Source organism: Colossoma macropomum, unplaced genomic scaffold (assembly GCF_904425465.1).
Source record: "Colossoma macropomum unplaced genomic scaffold, Colossoma_macropomum, whole genome shotgun sequence".
Classification (NCBI taxonomy): domain Eukaryota; kingdom Metazoa; phylum Chordata; class Actinopteri; order Characiformes; family Serrasalmidae; genus Colossoma; species Colossoma macropomum.
In genome coordinates this window covers 13,065,038-13,086,102 of record NW_023494804.1, presented here as the reverse complement: position 1 = coordinate 13,086,102, position 21,065 = coordinate 13,065,038, and the positions used below count along the sequence as shown (strand labels likewise).

The following is a 21,065-nucleotide window of genomic DNA, read 5'->3' as shown; positions in this document are numbered from 1 at the left end:
TTGGTTTTCATGAAATCAAAAAACAATGACTTGAAAACAGGCCATTTAATTTCCATGTATCAGCGGTGGCGACCTGTGCTGGACACAGCCATACATGGACTGTGTGAACCAGACAGCAGTGTTTATGTACTGCATCAAACTCTTTCACTTTAAAAGAGAGAGGAAAATTCAGTTTTCCATGATGTGGGCCCGTTGATGCCGGTGAATGTTTTATAAATTAGGTCGCTAGTGTTCTACTGTCCAGGCCCAGTCATATACTGTACAGGTGTGTGTGTTATCAATGATCTAACACATCTGACCCAGTTCATGACGAGCTTCATCAGAGCCTAAATCATGTGTCTTTAAGCTGCAAGAACACAAAAGTGCATGGGGTCTGGAATTAAATAACACTTCTACTTCTCCACATCCAAAGCTGAAATAATTTCTGAAAAAAGTACTGCAAATGTAAGTGCACTTATTGTGAATTATCATAGATTTTTTTTAAATTTTGTTAGCCACACACTAGTACATTTTCAATACTTTCTATTAACAAAATAATTTGTTCTTTAATAAGCCACAGTGGTGTTTTAAATTCTAAAATGAAAAATCACTTATCATTATCATGAACCAAATTAAGTGCTACATGGAAAGTAAAAAGCAACTCTATTCAGCACAATGTATCATGGATAATTATGCTGTGACATTTTGGTATTAATGTAGCAGCAGCAAGCAAATACAGTGTGAATGCAATGTTTTTATAATATTTAATATTGTAAATATTAACGTTTATAATATTAAAAAGAAAAATACTATAAGGAGCATATTTTAGTGCACATTTATTTGCTGAGTTTAATATTATTGTAACTTTCACACAGGCTGCATTTTATAATTTATTTTTCCAAATATTTAAAATTCAGTGAAAAAACATTAAAATGTGCAGAAGTGTGTTCTCTGTATAGGATGTCTACTTATTTTCATTTAGAAAATCAACATGTCACTTGCTGACGTCATCAAGATGCACATGACGGATGCTATCTTTGTTGACTGAATCTCATCAATGATACTATATTTAGTTTAGTTTCTGGACCAATCCAAGTCTGCATTATAGTAGTTTTTGATTTGTAATGATGAATCAGCAATTGTATATGTAGATTGTCTATTTTACATATAATTTGCAGAAAGCTATAACTGCTTTGACCAAGTATGTGTTAGATGGGGAAGTCACTTGCGGGTGCTCTCACCCCACCACTTCTCTCTCTCTCTCAGTCTGCTGATTTCTTTCTTTAATCTTGTGACTTAGTTAAGCCTTTGCATGAGAGGTTATGTGTGTTTGTCAACATGTTGACCAGCTGACAGTATTTTTCACTAGATTTATTCATTCTTTAATTATGTTCTCTTGTTCCTGTAATCCTGAACAGGAACTTAGTTTTGAGGGTATGTCATATCATAGAAATTATGAATGAGTGTTTTTCATACATTTTTAAGTTTTTATTTCAATCATGGTGTGGTAAATTACCCAACAGCTACTACTACTGTTTTTTTTAGCTTACTTCTATGAATAAAAACAGTATCAGTAGCTGCCATGTTGAAGCCGGATTTTTGTCTGTACTTTTCCCTAGTTTTTGAATAGCAGTATGCCAAAGCATCAGAAACCACATAAGTAAATCCACTTGTGATTATTTAATAACATGACACAGTCTGAGGTAAGCGTGTGATGATTTAGGCGTCCAATTTGCACCATGCAAATTGGTAAAGTATAAGCTTGCATTATCTGTTAACTATATTAGCCTTGTGCCTCCATTTTAAAACTATACAAGCAAACTTCACACCAAACATGCCTTACCTAAAAGATTACAAGTGGGGTAAGAAGTAAACTGGATAAATTAGATATTTTTTACATTATTTCTTAAAGATGTGGAAAACCAAATTTTCCTCAAGTTTATAAAATAAGAGTTTGATTTAGTATGTAAACTGTTGTTTCAAAATGCTCACTTTCCAGTCCATATAGTCCATGTATAGAAACTAAGCTGGAAAAACACCCTGTTTTGACTGCTTTTGTGAAACCATGAAAACAAACACATTTACATATAACTGCCCATTCATCCTACAGTGGTTTAGCCTGCCCATTAAAAACAGCTTAGCTTAGTTTTCAGAAGCATTAAGATGTTTCAGCCCAGACTGCTTTTTGAATAAGACACGACATAGTGCTGCCAGTCAGAACAGATATATCTTATATATTAGAAATAAAAACAGCCTGTTTAATTAAGAGATAAAGAGAGGCTGAAAAATAGTCATTACGACTGTTTTTTCCCAGATAGCAAGAGGATAGCAGGCCACTGTTTGCCAACTGATGGCAAAGCCAGGGGCCCACTGGCTTTTTGCTAAGCATTTTCCATGCAGCCCACTGGTGGTTAAGCAGAGCATGCAACAAAATGCCTCTTTGAATTGCTCATTTTTTCACACACAATCCAATTTTCCTTTAATACCTTCTTTAGTTATTCTTGGTAAATTAGTAAATCATTTTAACAGCAATATGAAGAATAAGGCCAGCTATCCTGCTGTAACCAATCTAGTACAGTGTCAGCAACAACATTTTCAACAAAATAATTTCGTATTAGGCCTCGTCATTTTTTTTCTCTCAGTAGTTTTTAATACTTGTCTTTATTTTTGTCTTTTTTTTTATTTTCCAAAATGAAAGACTATGTGCATTTAAAATCTTTTTGATGAATTAAAAACTAGCTAGACTTTGTATGCAGGACAATTATACGTTTATACTTTTGTATGCAGGTTAGGTTATAAAGTCACACAAAAATAGAATACAGGCCCTTTAAAGTCCATTTTTGCAGACTTTTATGTCAGAATATGCAGTGCACAATAAACAATGCTTTGTCTTTTCATACAAGGATGTATGCACACGCACTAATGTGACCCTTTTTACCGTCAGGGGCTTCATTTGCATGTTTAGCCGAATGCTGTACTCTTTCACAGCTCTTTTCCTGAAACTCTAAACCACCAGTCGAAGCTCCACCCATGTGATTTCTCACCACTGATATGGTCTCACACACACTGCCTCTCTCAAGCTCTCTGTCTTCTCGCACCTTCCACTTTATAGTTTATACAAAGTAAACATGTTTCTGCTGGTCTGCGGATGTATTTGAACTCACATGATTTGTTGCAAGAACTCATAAAAGCATGCCTAAGAGATAAAACCATGTGATAATATTATAGGTATGGTATATCAATGCACAGTTCCCATTTTAAGAATGGCCTCACTGGGTTTAGCCAATATGGAAAAAAAAAACCTCCTCAGCAATCAGTTTGTACCTGTGGTCACAGTGTCCTTATATAGTGAACGTGTGTTTTTAACTGAACAGAAATAAAGTACATTTCATCAGAATGAGCGTTTGTGACTGTAGGAAGGAAGGGGGAGGGCTTTGGTTAACAGTCCGCCAGCTGGGTGGGAGAGATGAGAAGATAGGAGGAGTTATGAGCTTCTGAATCTTCTAGTGTTGGTCATAAGTACCACCCACGGTGGTCCACGCTGGCTGGAGGATTCGAGATTCGAGTTGAACGCCAAATTCATCAGTTCCCTGAAGTGCTTGCTAAAGGTAAGTGAACTCTGTTTCTTAGCGTTGTGGGTCCTTGCAGGTGGTTAAGCTTCTGAAGTTGCTCTCCCTCCTCCAGCAGTTACCACATCACTGCAACCGTGGCCACAATCTTGTCTTCATCTTGCTTTCTCAATAACTCAACTTCCCGTTTCACATGGGTTTATCTAAGTAGTCAGAGTCTGAAAAGAGCCACCATAGGTCACAAAACGGGAGCTAAAGCTACCTTATAGCAGCCCGAGGGAGAAAAGACTTGGCAGCAGAAAACAACAAATGCAAAGCTCAGCTACAGGTCCAGATACGGTTTTTTCCACCTCGTTAGTCAGCCATGCAAACGTCGTGCCAACTCAGTTCGGACGCCTGTGCAGCTTTATAGCTTCGTGTGAAAAGTGAAAAGGGTTTGCTGCCACAGCCCCACACAGGACGTCCAGGAAGGAAACCATATCTTGCATGGGCAGAGGGCTTTTAAGGGAGGGGGAGAAAAAAGGACAGAATGCGTGGAATTCTTGTCTGTGCTTATGGAGGTAAAGCAGGCGTCCAAAAATGCTGAGCTTCAGCGGAACATTCCCTCAGCTACGTTCGACAGCAGCGCTGCGCGGTTCAGCCTTCCAGTTTAGCGGGAAAGCGGCTCCTGGAGAACCGAAAAGCAACTTTTCTGACTTTTGACATTGCATTTTGGTATTGTAGCGAAGTGCGCCGAATCCAGTCTCTCCATTGTGTTAACCTGCGTAACCGGCCTTGTTTGGAATTTGATAAGGGGAATCTGTGAGCCCTTTGTTTACCACTGCAAATGATAGTCTTATTATTTGCATTGAACCACGAATAGAGTCCACAGTTGCTTGTCTACACTGGCCTGCTGCTCTCTTAAAGGCAGTTGTGAATTGTCGAAGCTAAGCTGCCTTTCGGGTTTTTGAAGGTGCTATGCGTTAAAAAAATGTGAGGAATTATTCATTTTCGTAACTATTAAAACAGCTCAGTTGGGGGCTGAATCATAGCAGTGATGATACGTGAGGTAAAAGTTGCATCTGCGTCAACCATGGCTTCCCCAAAGGTCAGATTCTGTCATGGAGCCTGAGGCAGGCTTACTAGAAAGGGAGGTGGAGGAGCACATACAACACTGTAGGTGGAGACGATTGGTGTCAAGATGTTAATTCCCAAGTCATGTAACAGTAGCTCTTAATTTTGCATTTAAGGGAATGTTAGACTCCCCCTTAAACCGCCCCCCCAACCTTTTTTGAACATTCTTAATGTGGCCACATTTACATAACAGGTGTTTTTTTTCTATACCTAGCCAGTTTTAAGAAGAAAGGCTAATAGCTGGATTATTTGAGCCACATAACATTACTAATATAGAAACTTGTATTATAATATATAAATGTATATCTATGAGAACAAAAACTCCATTTTTTCTATTTACATTTTTTTACACCATCTGAACACGCTATCTTCTCTTTACATTGTGTGAATATTTTATGACAAAATAGAAATAGTCCAAAATGACTTTAAAAAAAATCTTGTTATAGTAACTTAAAGTTAAGAACTGCTGTAAAGTTACCATTTTGGAGATAAAAGTTGAAAACTACATAGTAGTCATGCATGAAACATTTAGATTATCATCTAACGTGCCTTGGTTGTTAATAATATTGTTATTACTAATGACAATAATACTAACCTAATAAAGACACACAATTTCAGCATTGTAAAAAAAGAAAAAGTGGTGCACCTTTTTAGTTCTTTTGTGGTACCTTTTATTTATTTTTTTGCATTACATAATGTTTTCATATCACTGCTTTCTTATAGATGGGAGACCAAGACCCCTCTGACACGTTATCAGAGGGCGAAATGGATAACAGGAAAGTAAGCGAGAACCTCACACTCTCCCAGTTCTCCTCAACTGTGCGAGCCGTGGTGCGGATTCGTCAGAAGTACCAAGCAATGAAAAAGCGCCGCATGGAGCTGTCAGTGTCAAAAACGCCGTTCTTTTCCTCCCCACGCTCCACCAGCCCCAAGATCTTCACGTTCGATGGGGTTGTGGGTGACAGCTCCATGACTACGAGCAAGAAGAAGAAAAAGAAGAAGGCGCGCGTCCTGTTCCCCAACAACAGCAGCCGCCGTGTCCCACCCACCATGGAGCGTAGCCGGGCCAAGAACTGCCTGGTCCTACTGTGCGTCATCGTCTTCCTGCAGGTTTACAATGCCATCGAAAACCTGGATGACCATGTGCTAAAGTACGATCTGGAGGGACTTGAGAAAACCCTCAAAAGGGAGGTTTTTGGACAGCAGGATGCAACTGAGGGTCTTTTGGGACATTTAAAAGATTATCTGTCGACCTATGTCCACAGTAAACCTCTGGTGGTGTCTCTCCTTGGTCCCACTGGTGTTGGGAAGAGTCACCTGGGCAGGCTGCTTGCTCAGCACTTCCGCTCTGTTGTTGGAGAGCAGCTGGTCATGCAGTACTTTGTGCTGCACCACTGTCCCTCAGAAGGGGACCTGCTGCTCTGCAGCGAATCCCTAACCTCCCACATTTCCAAGATGGTCACTCGGGCCGAAGAAGAGGAGAAGATCCCCATCTTCATCTTTGACGAAATGGAACACATGCCTGGTGAACTGCTAGACACTGTGCTTGCACTCATCCTCACACATGACAACAACGAATACTTGAATGCCATCTACATCCTCATCAGTAACCTTGAGCATGAGGAAATCACTAAATTTGTCCTACAGAATTCCTCGAGCATTGCTGTTTCAGGTCGGGCACGCTTGAGCAAGGAGCTGAACCCTTTGTTGCTTAACAGTTTAAAAAAGCACCACTCACTGTGGCTGGAGGCTGAGTTGCTGCCTCTTACGCTCCTGGAGAAAGGTCATGTGATGGAATGTTTCATAGACGAGATGTCCAGGGAAGGATTCTATCCAGAACGCTCCCATGTAGAAAGACTAGCTGAGGAGCTGTCTTACTATTCTGTGGGTGAACGGGAATTTTCACGTACTGGATGTAAGCAGGTAGTGGCAAAAGTGAACCTTCTGTGAAGCCAAAGGTGAAATATACTGAAGTCATGTAAGTGACTACTGGTTATGGATTACTTGAGGAACACACTGTTAAACTGAGACCAGCACTGGTTGACAATGGCAGGAAGACACAAACATGTGTCAACCTCTTTACTTTTGCAGCTCTAAAGAAAAACCTTACGAATGTTCAACATGTTAAGACATTTCATGGTTTCCTTTTTAATATTATTATTTCAATGTTTTTATGGAACATTCACAAACATTCAGTGTTAAGACGTCTTGTGTTTACTTTGATTTAAAGTTTGTTGTAAACTTTCATAGGATGGAGTTGCATATTTTCTATCAACATTTTACAGTTCTCCTCTCCTTGAGACTCTGGGTCAGTGCAAATCATGAGCATGTATGAGACCTACACAGAAAAATGTAAGTAAAGACCTGTAGTGCCCTCAAGAAACACTGGGAGAGTGAAGTCAAAAGCTGATGTTTTCATGATGTACTCATGGTATTAGAAATACAGCACAAAAAGACAAATGCTAAAGCGAAAATACAGAATGTTATCTTTTATTTCTGGTTATTTCAAGTAAAGTGCATTTTATAACAGGGATGTGCATGCATGCTTGAGTACTTGGTTAACCGCTTGAGGCGCCAGTATTTGAATACTGCAATCACTGTTCAGGTATTTGTTACGTTTCTGTGGAGCCCTGCTGGTAAATAATGCATAGCCAACCTTTACTAAGGCATGTAAACAGGATCCTAATGCAACTTAACTAGCAAAAATGAATTCTCGTTCCCATGCCTTACTAAGTCGTGGCCATGCATTAGGGTCCCATTCCCACAATTAAGTAAGCTATGGCCACAATTTTTTTTTTTTTAGGACAGGATGTCACCAGCAGGGCTCTGTAGAAATATAGAGGAAATATACTGTCCCACAATTATGTAAAAAGGCCAGTGTATTTTTTAAAAAAAACTGTACAATTTGGCAAGTTTGCTTGTACTTGTGAGTATTATACTGTAGTTTGCTACTCTGAACATCATCATGTTGCAATGAATGCATTGTTAAGGACGTGACTGAAAAGGCAGAGATCGCACTGGTGTGGTTTTATCACTCACCAGGCTACTCTACCAGGCTAAACTGCTCTGGCTGATGTAAGCTAGTACGAATATATTTTTCAGACTAGGAGTGGGAATCTTTAGGCACCTCACGATTCGATTCGATTACGATTCAGAGGGCTGCGATGCTATCATAAAACGATTATCGATGCATCTTTTTTCTCTATACAGGATTTCTATCTTCCTACTGTCTCAGGACTTGGTAGTTTTAAAGCAAAGTATTTGTAATGATCCATAATGTAAATGCATTATGGATCATTACAAATACTTTGCCTTAAATATCTAAAATATCTTTTATTAATAAATCAAATGGAAGTGATATGGCAAGTGAACTAGAAGCCTCTCATTCAGAGACGCTGCTGCCACTCATCTGCGATAAAATGCGCTGTTACCCTGAAATAAGATCCAGTGGTAATGGGTGTCCACGCAGCACGTTACAGCCATCCTTCCCGTTTTCTTTAGTCATTTTATAACTTCGGTTTTGGTCTCGTTGTAGAGAGTGTGTGTGTGTGTGTGGGGTGGGGGTTTGAATCTCGGCTCCAAAGTGTGCAGCATAGCGCGAAAGCCCTGGTTCTCAACGACTGAGAGCAGACAGGTCACATAGCAATGCAGTCTGGCCTCGCCAGTAGCGAACGAAAAAACAGATTAAGACGAACATTTGGAGGACTTACTCGCATTTATAAGCAGCGCGGTTGGTTAAATCTGCAACGAGAGACCGCCTTTCTCTAAAAAGTTGCGAAAATGAACTCGCTTCTCTTTCGAATTGTCCCGTTCCACCTTAAATGGTGCAGCAGTTACATTCGGCGCCTAAGGCAGAATTTAAGGTGGAACGGGAAAATTAGAACGAGAAGCTGGCGAATGAGAAGCGACGTCGGCCTCGTAAAACAGCCGGACGCTGAGACATTTTACAAGAAACTCTTCTAGTTTCGAAGAAAAGTTTCCTGGCGGAGATGGGAGGAAAGCGGCTAAAGCTGAAGCTTAAAGCAGAGCAAAGTAAACCTGCGCGCTCGTTTATATTTTTAGCCCATACTAGGACATTATCACATACTGAGACATACTGGACATTAAATATTGCGGCTCCCAAGGTGGTTTGATTCTTGTTGAAAGGTCCAAATGTCTCTTCTTATCATTTGGGTTGTGATTCCTGACCTAACCTGGCTTTAAAGCAGAGGGAGCCGGTCGGATTTCTCGCTCTTCCACTTGTGTTTTTGTTATGTGCCGCCAGAGACTGTCCGGGCGCTGCACTTACCCACTTCCAGTTCCGCCTTTTGCGTTCCGTCAACATTACGTTATAAATTAAATATTTAGAAAATCGATTTTTGACATTTATGAATCGATTCAGAATCGTTCACGTCCGCATCGCGATGCATATAAGAATCGAGTTTTTCCCGCACCACTATTTCAGACAAACTAATATGTTGGCACATAGTCTGCTGAGGAGAAAAAACTTTGTGTAGAAGGCAGTGACTTTTCATCAACTTTAGACATGTAGCTTGTTAGCTCATTATCGCTCCTAAGCAGCCTTTGTTATTCATCCAACACCCAAACTTACTGATTTTTCTTGGCTATTTTTGAATAATAAAACACAAAAAAATGTTCTTCTCTGTGTGCTGCTAAAATTTTGTGTAGCGTCAGTGCTGTCAGCTTAAAAGGCAAACATGCAGCTCTATGTTCATTTATTTTTTTAGCATTTTTTCCCCCATCCCACTGGTTAACCAATTAACTATTTATTAATTCTTACAGATACTCGAATATCAAAACTAGCTGAAATGCACATCCCTGTTTTATAACTAAATGTGTGTGTTTTGCCCCCCAGTTTAGTTCAGCCTAAGTATTGGAACAAATGTGTTCTGTGTATTGGACTGCCCGAACACCTTTTTTTCTCTCTCCAGTCTTGAATCTTTGCATCGGGGTGGTAGATATTTGTCACTATATTTATCCATAAAGCTGCTGAGGAATCTCCATATATTTTAGCTCACTTCTAAATATTGTCCGTTTTTTGATAAATGATGCTACTTTAATTTACTTTGTTCCAATACGTGTACCGACTAAATACTGGGGGGCTGAATACTTATAAACAGTATAGAACGACCATGTAAACATCGTTTTTTTCCAGTTCTTTATTAGAATTTGTAGACTCTAGCTGGAAAATTGAGGTACTGTGTACAAACACAACAACCAAGCTTCTAGTAAAATCATATCATAATTGATTATTTATAACAATAATAATTATAATAATTATAACAACTGTATGTAAAACACATTAACTTATTAATGACTATATTCAATGTAAAGTAACCCCAGATGATGTTCATCTATTCTCCTAAACAACAGCCAAAATTATTGCAGGATGCTGGTGAAGGAATTCTATGTGTTCACTTGCTACACGCTGGTGTGTTTATAAGTCAGTGTTCCAGCTCTAAGATGCATATTTTACCTTTTGGTTGCTCTTCTAGTAAAGTCCTACATGACTACATTAGATGCTTTCATGCTGAAATCCCCCAGCCGTACAGTAATGGCCTACACATCCCAGCAGTGAGACCACAGGGCCCCAAGACAGAGAGATACACAGATGTTATCATGCATTCTACAGTGTGACCTTTAGTAAACAGAGAAAAGAAAATATTAAGAGGTTAAGCATATATACTTACTGCAATTGTTTCAATTTCTTTACGAATGACTCTTAAAGTGTTAACTTCATTCAAGTCAAAATAAATAAATAAATAGTTTCCTAACAACATGCCCATAAGGTTGAACAAATGACTTTACCAGACAGGGTCTTTTAAGTAAAACCATGTAAGAATTTTTCATAATTCCCTCTTGAAAAGAAATGAGGGTCATCAGGTGTGGGTTTGACCTACGCAGCCAAAAATTAAATTTTGATTACCACAGAATGAACCACTTTTCTATCTAGACTTTGGATTCTTTCTATTTAAAGTTTGCTAGATGTTAAATTATTTGTTCAATAAAGATACTTCCCTGCAAAATGTTGCACATGTTGTTAAGTAAGACTTTCTTTCTTAATTACCACTTACACAAGAGTCAATCATGAAGAAATCCGGACAATTCCAAAGGCTTCAAAAACGCTTTCTTACCACATAAACTCTTCTATGGACCTCAAAGTCATCTGTTCATAAAGCATACTGTGTTTGTCCCCCGCAACTGTATTTATTATATAACAGCATATTGCAGGTGCTATAGACAAACAGCCCCAAAACATTCCTACCATCGTTCTACCATTTTTCATCGTGTAACATTTACTGTAGAAGGTCAGATGACAAGTTTAGAGTGCATCACTTGAAGAACCACTTATCATCACTTTTCATTTTTCAATCAACTCTTGTGAGGGTGATGTGCTTACACATGAGGCAGTGGAAAGTGGAGGAGCTATCACTGGGATGGAGTGTGGGGTCTTTGTTTGTCTTTCACTTGATGAGAACATCTAAGCTTCAAGTTCAAATCCCAGTCCAACCTTATGTCCACCAGTGTTGAAGTTCTTGCCGTCCACGAGTGCCGAGAGTGTCAGCTTCACACCTTAACAAGACAAAGAAGAACAGGCGAAGACACAGAACTGTATCGACTACACCAAACATCAGGGATTAGAAACAATTAACAACAACAAAAAAAAGAAATTTAACAATGTAAAACCACTTAATTTCTGAAGTAAAAATTGTATTTTGCAATGTGGTTAACCACTTAATAATGCTATCATTTAGCTGTGTTTAGGCTTTCATTGAATACATGTTTTAGTGTTATTTTTACACAGTTAATACATGCACAGTTTGCTATATGAATTCTTTGGTTCATTATTCATTATTATCAGTTCTACGATTTGTTTTCTTAGATTTACCAATCGGAGAGGTGGTGTACACTAGTGCTGTCACCACATCAACGTGGAAAATGATTGATGCCACATTGTTTTTAATGCTGTTAATCCTTAGTACCATCTGTAGTAGAGCAGGTTTAAGCTCAGCTGCTCATGCGCTGTATGTTCTGAGATGCAATCTGTTTTTTAATCCACCATTGGTGATGAAAATTCACTGTTCATTCTATGGAAATGATGTGGTTTTCATTTTTGGGTTTATGTGAACCCTGTGTTAACATGTAAATAATGTTAGCGAACTGCTGTTTGAACACTCTTGGTCAAATTACATGTTCTACTGATTTTCTAAGTGAAAATAAGTTCCAACAAACCTAAATATGGGAAAAATATTTTCTGCAAATTGGTGCAATATTTCTATTAATTTGTATAATGTACTGGATTGTAATATTCTGGGGAAAAAACATTAAATATAGAATATGCCATAATTTGCACAGGCCAGATTTTATTTTTTATTTTTATCCCCTCAATATTTTGATCAAATAAACAGTAATTACATTGTGCAAAAATGTGTTCTCCTTAGAGGATGCGTTAACTTATTTTCACTTCAAAATCAAAAAGCACTTTTAAAGATTTTTTAAAGCTTTAATCTGAGAAATTATTTTATTCATTTAACAGCCCTTAAAATAATTCTGAACAAATGAAAATTGTTACTAATAGCAGGAACTAAATGATGATCATTACTTGACAAACCACATTTTCAAGTAATGAAAATAAAAGTTTTCATGGATTTTGTTCCTGTTCTCAATTAAATTCTGTTAAAAAAAAAAATCATCATAGGTTTTTGTTTTCATTCCCTGTGAATGATTTCTAATCCTGGCTTAAGTCACTCACAGACCTGTGTGTGTATGAAAGGCATCACAATCAGTGGTGAAAATGGTGAAAGGCCCCCAAAAATAAACCCAAAGGCCAAAGGTTACCTGGTCGCAGACTCTGAGTGTAACCAACTCCAATCAGACTGGCATTGTTCACTTTGGCCTGCAAATGCAAAATTAGAGACAGGGCATTAGTCAGTTTCATTGCTTTGTTCTTTACTCACCAGACACAGGACTAAAAGGTATGGTGCATTTTGGTAAAAATTCTTTTTACCAAATACTTATTATGGCCCTTAACACTGTATTTACAGCAAGGTGGAGTGTTTATGTGGTCTTTTGACTCTAGTATGTGTTCTGTTGCTGTGTGCTGTGTTGTATGTTGACATGCTGGAATAATTTCTTCTCACAAGGACAATAAATGATGTTATCATCAGGTATTAGAATTCATTTAGATGTAAAAGGCAGCCCCTAATGTCAGCGTTACAGCAAAATGTGATTACATGTCAAGGGAATTAACTCACAGACAAAGAGGCATCACTATCTAGCTGGTACTTGGCAGCAACGCCAAAGCGTGTGTTGTTACTGCCAGCAGTCCAGGCCAGAGTGACCGCAGTCTCCAACTGATCATTCACCTTATGGTAAACAGAACCTCCAAATTCAGTCCCATCGTTTCTGAGCCAAACAAAACAAATCTATTCAGCCATAATTATAAATCACACAATCATCTAATACTCGCTATTCAAAGGAGCTCTCTGACCATAAAAAAATGTAAACATTGCTACATCTCTTGTAAACATGCATACACATATCCTACAGCAACGGTGCAACTGATTTTATAGTCTACAGAGTAATTCTGTCAAACTGATGAGGCTGAGAGATATAATGCTGTTCAACAGAATACTGCATAACACGACAAATAACATTTCAAATGCTAGTTTTGGGCCGGAATGCCTCTTTAAGAGAATACTAAAATAACAGAATATGCAAAAATGCTAGCATTCAATGAAAGGTAAAGAAGGCTAGTTACCATGATCTCACTTCTATAACTAGCCCTTCCTAGCTTTCACTAGTTATCAGACAGATAGATAGATAGATAGATAGATAGATAAATAGATAGATAGACAGACAGACAGACAGACAGAGAGACAGATAGAAAGAATCTGGTCCAAAAATATTTTGACAAAAACAAAATTAGTGTCATTTTAGCTGTCTGTCACAGCATATTAGAGCTGATTTGAAATAATGAATATGATCACAATTTTAACATGAGGGCATTTGCATCCGAATTTGGTGAACGATGTAGAAACTATAACCATCTTCATACAGTCCCCCACTTTTAGGGGCTAAAAAAATAACGGGACAATTGGCTGCTCAGTTGTTTCATGGCCAAGTGTGTATTATTCCCTCATTATTCCTTTTACAAGTCAGCAGAAGATCTCAAGCTGATTTTAAGCATGACCTTTGCATTTGGAATCTGATGCTGTTACTCTGATGCTAAAACAAAAAAACAAGCTGATAGCAGCAACATCAGATGTGGCCAAATAAACTATTTGGTACATTCTCAAAAAGAAATAATGCACTAGTGAGCTGAGAAACGGCAAAGGCCACTGAAAACAACTGCGGCAGATGACAGAAGAATTCTTTCACTTTTTTCTTCACAACAGTTGGCCAGATCAAAAACACCCTCCAGGTAGTAAGTATACCTGTCTCAACGTCAACAGTCAGGAGAGGACTTCACCAGAGCGCAAAGGGTTTTCCACAAGATGTAAACCAATTTGAACTGGTTCAGTTGTATTAACTGATGATAACAAAAACAGTAGGATGAATTCTGAAGTGCATAGGGCTACATTATCTGCTCAACTTCAGCCAAATGTTTCAAAACCCACTGAGTGGAGCTTTACACTGCAGACAGTTAATTACCCAAAGCACACTGTGAAAGCAACCCAAGACTGTTTTGTAAAGCAAAGAAGGCAATGGCCAAGTCAATTACCTGACCTCCTGGGGGTCTATGTAGGGAAATGGTAGAAATTTCTATACCGCTCACCCAATTGGATGTAAAAACGCTCAAATTAAAGCTGAAAATCTGTACTTTGAGCTCATATACATTGTTAAATTTCAGCTCTAATATGCTGTGGTAGACAACTAAAATCACATGTATAACTATATACCTGGCTAGCACATGGTTTTCTTTGATGGAGTTGATCTATTTGTGAAACTATTATTACCTTTTTTCTTGCTTCTTGATACTTACACATTGGTGTGAAGCTGGAAGTCACCAGCCTTGTAGCCAAGAGCAAAGTTGTTCTGTACCAGTTTGGACTTGGCTGTATCAAACGCAATCTGGTAGCCTGCCAGCCAGCCCTCGTAGCCTAAAACTGCTGCAGAGTGCACTACTGGGCCTTCAAAGTCAATGTCACAGGACAGGTTGATGTAGTTCCGCTTGTATCCAGTCTTCAGCTTCCCACTCTTCTTGCTGTTGGGGAAAAGAACATATAGTCCTAAATATAATCATTTAGAAACTTCTGAAATACATTTGTGGTGGTTTTCAAGAACTCACCCTGTGTTTGGTACAAAGGATGTGTTAAGAGCCACTTTCAAGCCCTTTGCCAGCTGTTGAGAAAAGAGAAGTTTCTCAAGGATTTAACTTTACTCTAATATAACTATGACTAGTCATAAAAGAACAGGTGAAAGGTGATTTTCTGACCTGGTCCTCTACAGAAAGTTCTGTAGCCAGAGTGTTGTCTGTGCTCCACTTCTGATTGAGGCTCAGACCCAACTCCTCCATTTTGTACTTGGTCTCCAAGCTCCCACTGGCCTTGCCAGTGTCAGTGTTAGTAGAGCCAGAGGTGTTGAACTCCTAGAGTTAATTATAAAACAAAAGTTCAGAATGCTTTCCCCGAGAATTTCAGAGAAAACAAATCACACCTATACAAGCATGATTAGGGACAACAGAAGTGAAATTAAAAGTGAAAAGAATGGTGGGAAAATCATGCGTAGAAATTTGACAAATTCACCAATTGTCTTTATCCTCATAACCCACAGATGAAAGATGCACAATGCACAAGGTAAAACTGAAACACATTTGGCAAACAACATGGACACTAAAGACTCAACAAATGGCTTGGGGCCTGTCTGCATCTCGCATGCAACGACCCTTAAATTGACCTTACCATCTAAATGCGCCATCAAGTTGCAGAAACAAAGACAGGAGGAGAATTAAATGCTAAGAACACATGTTCTCCAACCCTTGCCTAACACATGCAAGTCTTTTGGAGAAACAATCATAAGGACATCTATCCAACATAGGTTTTGTGGGTCATTCAGGTCAAAACTCTCAGGAAAAAATGCCTAGCACAAATCTAAAAAAAAAATTACAATATTTCAATCTCAGACTAAACCATATAGGCTGAGTTGCCAGGTTACCTACACTCATCGCCCATTTTATTAGTTACACCTACACATATAGGCACGCATTGTCGGTTTAACCCATAAAATCTGTAGCCCATCTGTTGCTGCATATCGCTGTTGTCGGAAGAAAACCTTGTATCTCCAAAATGATAGCTTTACAGGAGAAGGAAAAAACCTACTTTACTTTTAATGTAAGTCAATGGAACCAGACTTTTTTTACAAATCATTTTGGTCCATTTCTTTTTGTCCATTCATCATGAAATTTACATACAATGTAAGAAGCAACAGGCATTTTCAAATTATGTCAAAAACAGAAAAATGTTAAAAACAGAGATACGAGGTTTTCTTCTGACAACAGCAATATGTTTTTCTACTCATTGCTGACACTTTTGTGCACTTTAAATTGTGCACACACAGCTTGTATAATCTCTATAGACAAGCACTGCCAACAGAAAGGGATGCTCCAGAGCAGCCGCAGATGAGCCTATTGTCACCATGCTCAATGCCAAGCATTAGCTAGAGGGGTATAAAGCTCCCTGGCATTGGGCTGTGGAGCAGTGGAAACTTAGCCAGAGGCCCCAGCATCTAGTGTAAACCCTTCCCAGGAGAGTACTGGCTGTTACTAAAGCAAAGAGGGGACAGACGCCATATTACTACCCTAGATTTCAGAAGAAACACTGGATGAGCACGTGTCTACAAACTTTTAGACATGTAGTGTACCTAAGTGTACGTAAAAGGTAAGCCTAAAAATGGCAGTTCAGTGTATTTTAAAGTATTATAAATTAAGAGCACCTCTAACCACAGATCTATTTATTTTACAGTCAATGAGCAATTTTCAGCATAAAATGGCTTGAACGATGTCTATGATAGCCCTTTGTATAGTCGTATCTTCCCCAACATATGACACTATCGGGCCACAAAGAGCCCAACCTCTTAGAGGAAACAAAATGTGAGGGGTAAAGGAAGCCAGTAGCAACAGGAAATCCAGTGAAGAAACAGTGCAAAGGAACAGAAACAATCTCTTATCTCACCACTCCACTTTGTGATTTGGTCTTGAGGTCCAACTTAACAAATCCAAAACCTAAAAACAAGGCAAAACATGAGACAAGGCTAGGCCAGCTGTTTCACAAAGAGCACAGAACAGACATGAAAGTCAAATGGCTCACTGTAAAAGTTCTATCCTGTAATTTAATCCATGCTCCAGGTATTAACCTACCATAGCCCTTGCTTAAGATGTCCTTCGCTGCTTTGCCCAGGTCAGAGTATGAAGGAGGAACCGCCATTGTGCCTAGCATAAAATAAAGAGAGCTAGTGAAAGTGATGTTTAAACAAAAAAAAATTTTTTACATAGTTCTCCCTCTACAACAATTGCGAGCCAAGACATGTCTGGTATGCAACGACTGTTTCTTTAGTTTAGTACTGGAGCTACAAAGCTAAGGTAGCCGACAATGATGGAAGCCTATGTATACCAATTACAGCATCCAGTAATCAGCATGCCAACATTTTTGACAATTTTTGGCATTTTCCTTTGGACACCAAATTTTGGCTGACTGACTAAATTAGGGTTAGTGGCAGCCAATGTACTGTGTATGCCGTACTGCTGTATGTAACAATACTGGGATCACACATCAATATTAATTTTAGAGGTATTTTGTTAACTGCATTTCAGAACACACAAAGCTTAATAAATATGGAGTTTCATTTCTGATGAATGCCTTCTGTCTTCTTTACAATATAATGTAAGGTTCTCTGTTGTGTAATTCACAGAGATGCCAAAGATCACAATGCAGTTAAACAAGTTATATCAAGTTTCCCACAGAGTTGCAGTACTCAGGATGGATGGGTTCATTAATTAATAATTCTTTCAGCTGTTTGTGGTTTAGAGATAATGCTCATACTGTTGCAATTCTAATCATAAGGGTATCTTTACCGAAAAAGCCTATGGGGAAAAACACACTGTCAAACGCAAAACAAATGTGACTCAAATGAACCATAGTTCTAGTCATTCTTAGTCTTTAATGTCATCAATGAAGCTGTGACTTCACAAAATGTATCATTTTGAATATTACATGCAAATACATCAAAAGAAGGCCTTTCCTTTTATGATTCAGGCCTCAGTTAAATACATAAAGAAGTGGCTTGGAGAAAAAAGAAGCTAAAATGAAAGAAAATTGATTCACATCTCAGTTCTTAAAAAGCTGGGCCAGTATGTGAAATGTTGCTAAAACCAGAAAGCAGTTATTAGTAAATTCTCTGACATGTAGAAAACTGTAGAAAACTCTCTAAAGTGTCTGAAAACTGTAGAAAAAACACACCATTTCATGTTTTACCTTTTGAACATTTTTTTCGTTACACATAAGATGCCTGCAACATCAAAAGGTGGGACAGGAGCATGCTTACCACTGTGCTATAGCACTTTTTTTCTTTCAACACCTAATAACGACCAGCTTAGCATTACTCGTACCTTCACAGATGTGCAAGTTACCCATGCCATGGGCACTAACACATCCCCATACCATGAGAGACTCTGGCCTTTGAACTTTAAAGTGGTAACAATCTAGATGATCTTTTTGTTTTGTTGCCTGGAGAACAAACAGACCATTTTCACCACAAACAATCTGAAAGAGTGACCCGTCAATAAATGGTGTTTCTTGACAAAAGTCAAAAGTGGTGATATCCGTCTCAGAAGGATGTCAGTTTTTAATGCAATGCCATCTAAGGGTCAAAGGTCATGGGCAATCATGTTTTTTTTTAGCCTTGCCCTTGGCGCAGAGATTTTTCCGGATTCCCCGCACCGAAGAGGTTGCATTACCTTAAATGCTTGCAATCACTTGTTGAGGAAAGTTGTTCTTATACTGTTAAACTACTCGCTGCTGCATATTTTGGCAAAGTGGCGAGCCTTAATCTCTCCTTGCTCATAAAGGTCAAGGCCTTCCATAGATGCACCTTTTACACCTAAGCATAATGGCACTACCTGTTTAAGATGTTTACTGAACATTTCACATTTGTCCATCAGCTTTTTCAAAATACATTGTAGACATACTGTTTTCGTTTAAATACAGGTCAAAAAGGAATTACAAACCAGTACTTTCTGTTTTAGTTGCATTTACTGTCACCCCTTTTTTTTATAATTGATGTTCGTATATGAAGAATGATGTCAAGATTCTTTTGCACCAACTAAAAAAATAAGGAACGCTGTGATTTCTTTATTGTTTATTTTCTCACTAGAGGTGCACAACACAGCTAATGGTCTTAGCACTGGCTGCAATATGCAAATAAGCTTCTAGCCAATCACAAAAATGTTTATTACTGTGAGCATCCTGAACAGTCACAGATGTTTTAGTGATTTATTGGCATTTTGATCATTCAAGAAATTGAAATGAATCAACAAACACAAATCATTTTGGTATAAATAATGCACACCAGACGTTTACAATGTAAGTTTAACAATACATTATTTGAAATGTTTAGAACGCTGTATCCCCATTCTCAGTTCTGTCTGCAATGAAAATATCACAAAACTGAAAAAGAGGCTGGTCATTTAAACCTTTGTTACAGCTTTGCACATAATGGGTTGCTGTGTTATCCTTTAACAAGCTGTAACCACATTGAAATACATATATACATACATGTACTATGCACACTTACGTAGTATAAGCAATTTTTTCACTTTTTTTTTTTTGTCCCTATATTGCACAGTCTTACTCTAAAAAAGTGGTTCTTCAAGGGTTCTTTAGTGAAGGAAACTATATACTACACATTCTTAATCAATATGAAGAACCATTGTAGCATGAAATGGTTCTATCTAGACCTCATGGTTCTAAACAGTGCCATTTTCTTTACTAAAGAACCCTTGGAGAATCATCTTTAAGTGTGTAGTTCATGATGTTCCTACCAACCCTAGGCGCTAAAACCTTGCCACTTCAAATTGTCTTTAAGCTCGGTATTTGCAGCTCAGCTGGATGAACTACTTGACGGCAGTATGCTGCAAATGGAATGCATGTTTGCCTGTTCAAACTAACCTTCTTATAAAACTGACATACTAGCGCATTTAGTACACATTTACAGTGTCGTGTACAGCTCTAGGCTTAAAATGTTATAAGAGTTGTTGCTCCAAAAGCAGAGAATTTTCTTTTTGTGACTGAGGAAACGACTCGAGCTAAACAAGCGAGTTCATAATTTAACTGGCAGCATTTTTCTAAAACTAGCTTTCCAGGACTGTAACGATTTGGCAGCAGATTGTTAATCGTTAAATTAACACAGAACTGCCATGATATGAAACAGCTAACTCAATACGTAGCTTAGCTACTTTTACCAGGTAAACATTTCTGACAAACGTGTCACAGCGTCAGTCCAACGCAAAACACGAACGTCCTAGTGGCAAATAATGGGAATTACATACCGGGAATGCAGCGAAAGGACTGACACAAAAGCTGAAACTTGCAAAGGATTTTGCTCCTCTGTTGAAAAGCTAGTAACACTGATTTATTGTCTTACACCAACCAGGACACACTGAAGGAGGAAAAAAAAACAGGCTGTGCATGCGCAATCGCACATGGCAGGGACATGAAGTAAGGCACCAAAGCGCAGCAGTGAACAGTGACACTTTGTAGTTTTTTCAAATTAAAAGTCAATTAACCCTAACTTAAAGTAAGGAAAACGCCTACCACTTACCGTCCCATATCCTACGTTTTCATGTTTTTTTATGTTTTGCTTGAGGTCCATTTATGACGTTTGTGTGAGTTTATGTGCTAAAAATAGCCTTGATCCGTATATGTAAATGACAACTGTTCTGATTGGCTGCCCTCTATTGTGCCTCGTTCAAACAGCAGTCTGAGCCGAAACACTCCTTCCTTAACTTCACGTTAAAAAAAATATTCAATTGTTGACATATGACTTGTTTGTCTTTAGAGTTGAAATTTTATTTACTATCCAAAATGTCCAGTGAACCTACACGTCTTTCTGAGTGTTCTTTTGCAATGTCAATAATACTGCAAAAGCATTAAATAAAACAAACAAGTGCCTATTTTGCCTTTACCTCGTATCTCAAAACTATCGTAAAACACCTTCACTTAGACATCAGGGCACATATTTGTTACCATTTTCAAGAAGCTTTTAGAGGAATTCATGACGTAAACGCGACATACAACTCATCGTCATGCCGCGACCTTTTTTTAAACATTTAGCGAAAAATATGAACATACATCATCTAGAAGATAAAGATTTTCAAATTCTTCAAATCAAATTCTTAATTAGACAGCA

At 38.3% G+C, this 21,065-nt stretch overlaps 2 protein-coding genes across 2 annotated transcripts; one reads left to right on the top strand and one right to left on the bottom strand.

The window, feature by feature from the left end:
• The first annotated feature begins 3,448 nt into the window (after positions 1-3,448).
• Positions 3,449-7,866, top strand: tor4aa (torsin family 4, member Aa). Its single transcript, XM_036595758.1, has 2 exons — positions 3,449-3,587; positions 5,385-7,866. Exon 2 carries the CDS (start codon positions 5,385-5,387, stop codon positions 6,609-6,611), a length of 1,227 nt encoding a protein of 408 aa, XP_036451651.1. The 5' UTR covers positions 3,449-3,587; the 3' UTR covers positions 6,612-7,866.
• A 1,150-nt stretch (positions 7,867-9,016) lies between these two features.
• Positions 9,017-20,361, bottom strand: zgc:56235 (uncharacterized protein LOC393186 homolog). Its single transcript, XM_036594875.1, has 9 exons — positions 20,206-20,361; positions 17,020-17,091; positions 16,835-16,884; positions 15,100-15,252; positions 14,953-15,005; positions 14,647-14,868; positions 12,917-13,067; positions 12,501-12,558; positions 9,017-11,234 (listed from the first exon to the last, which is right to left on the bottom strand). The coding sequence occupies exons 2-9, from the start codon at positions 17,084-17,086 to the stop codon at positions 11,143-11,145; spliced, it is 846 nt and encodes a 281-aa protein (XP_036450768.1). The 5' UTR covers positions 17,087-17,091; positions 20,206-20,361; the 3' UTR covers positions 9,017-11,142.
• Positions 20,362-21,065: the final 704 nt, after the last annotated feature.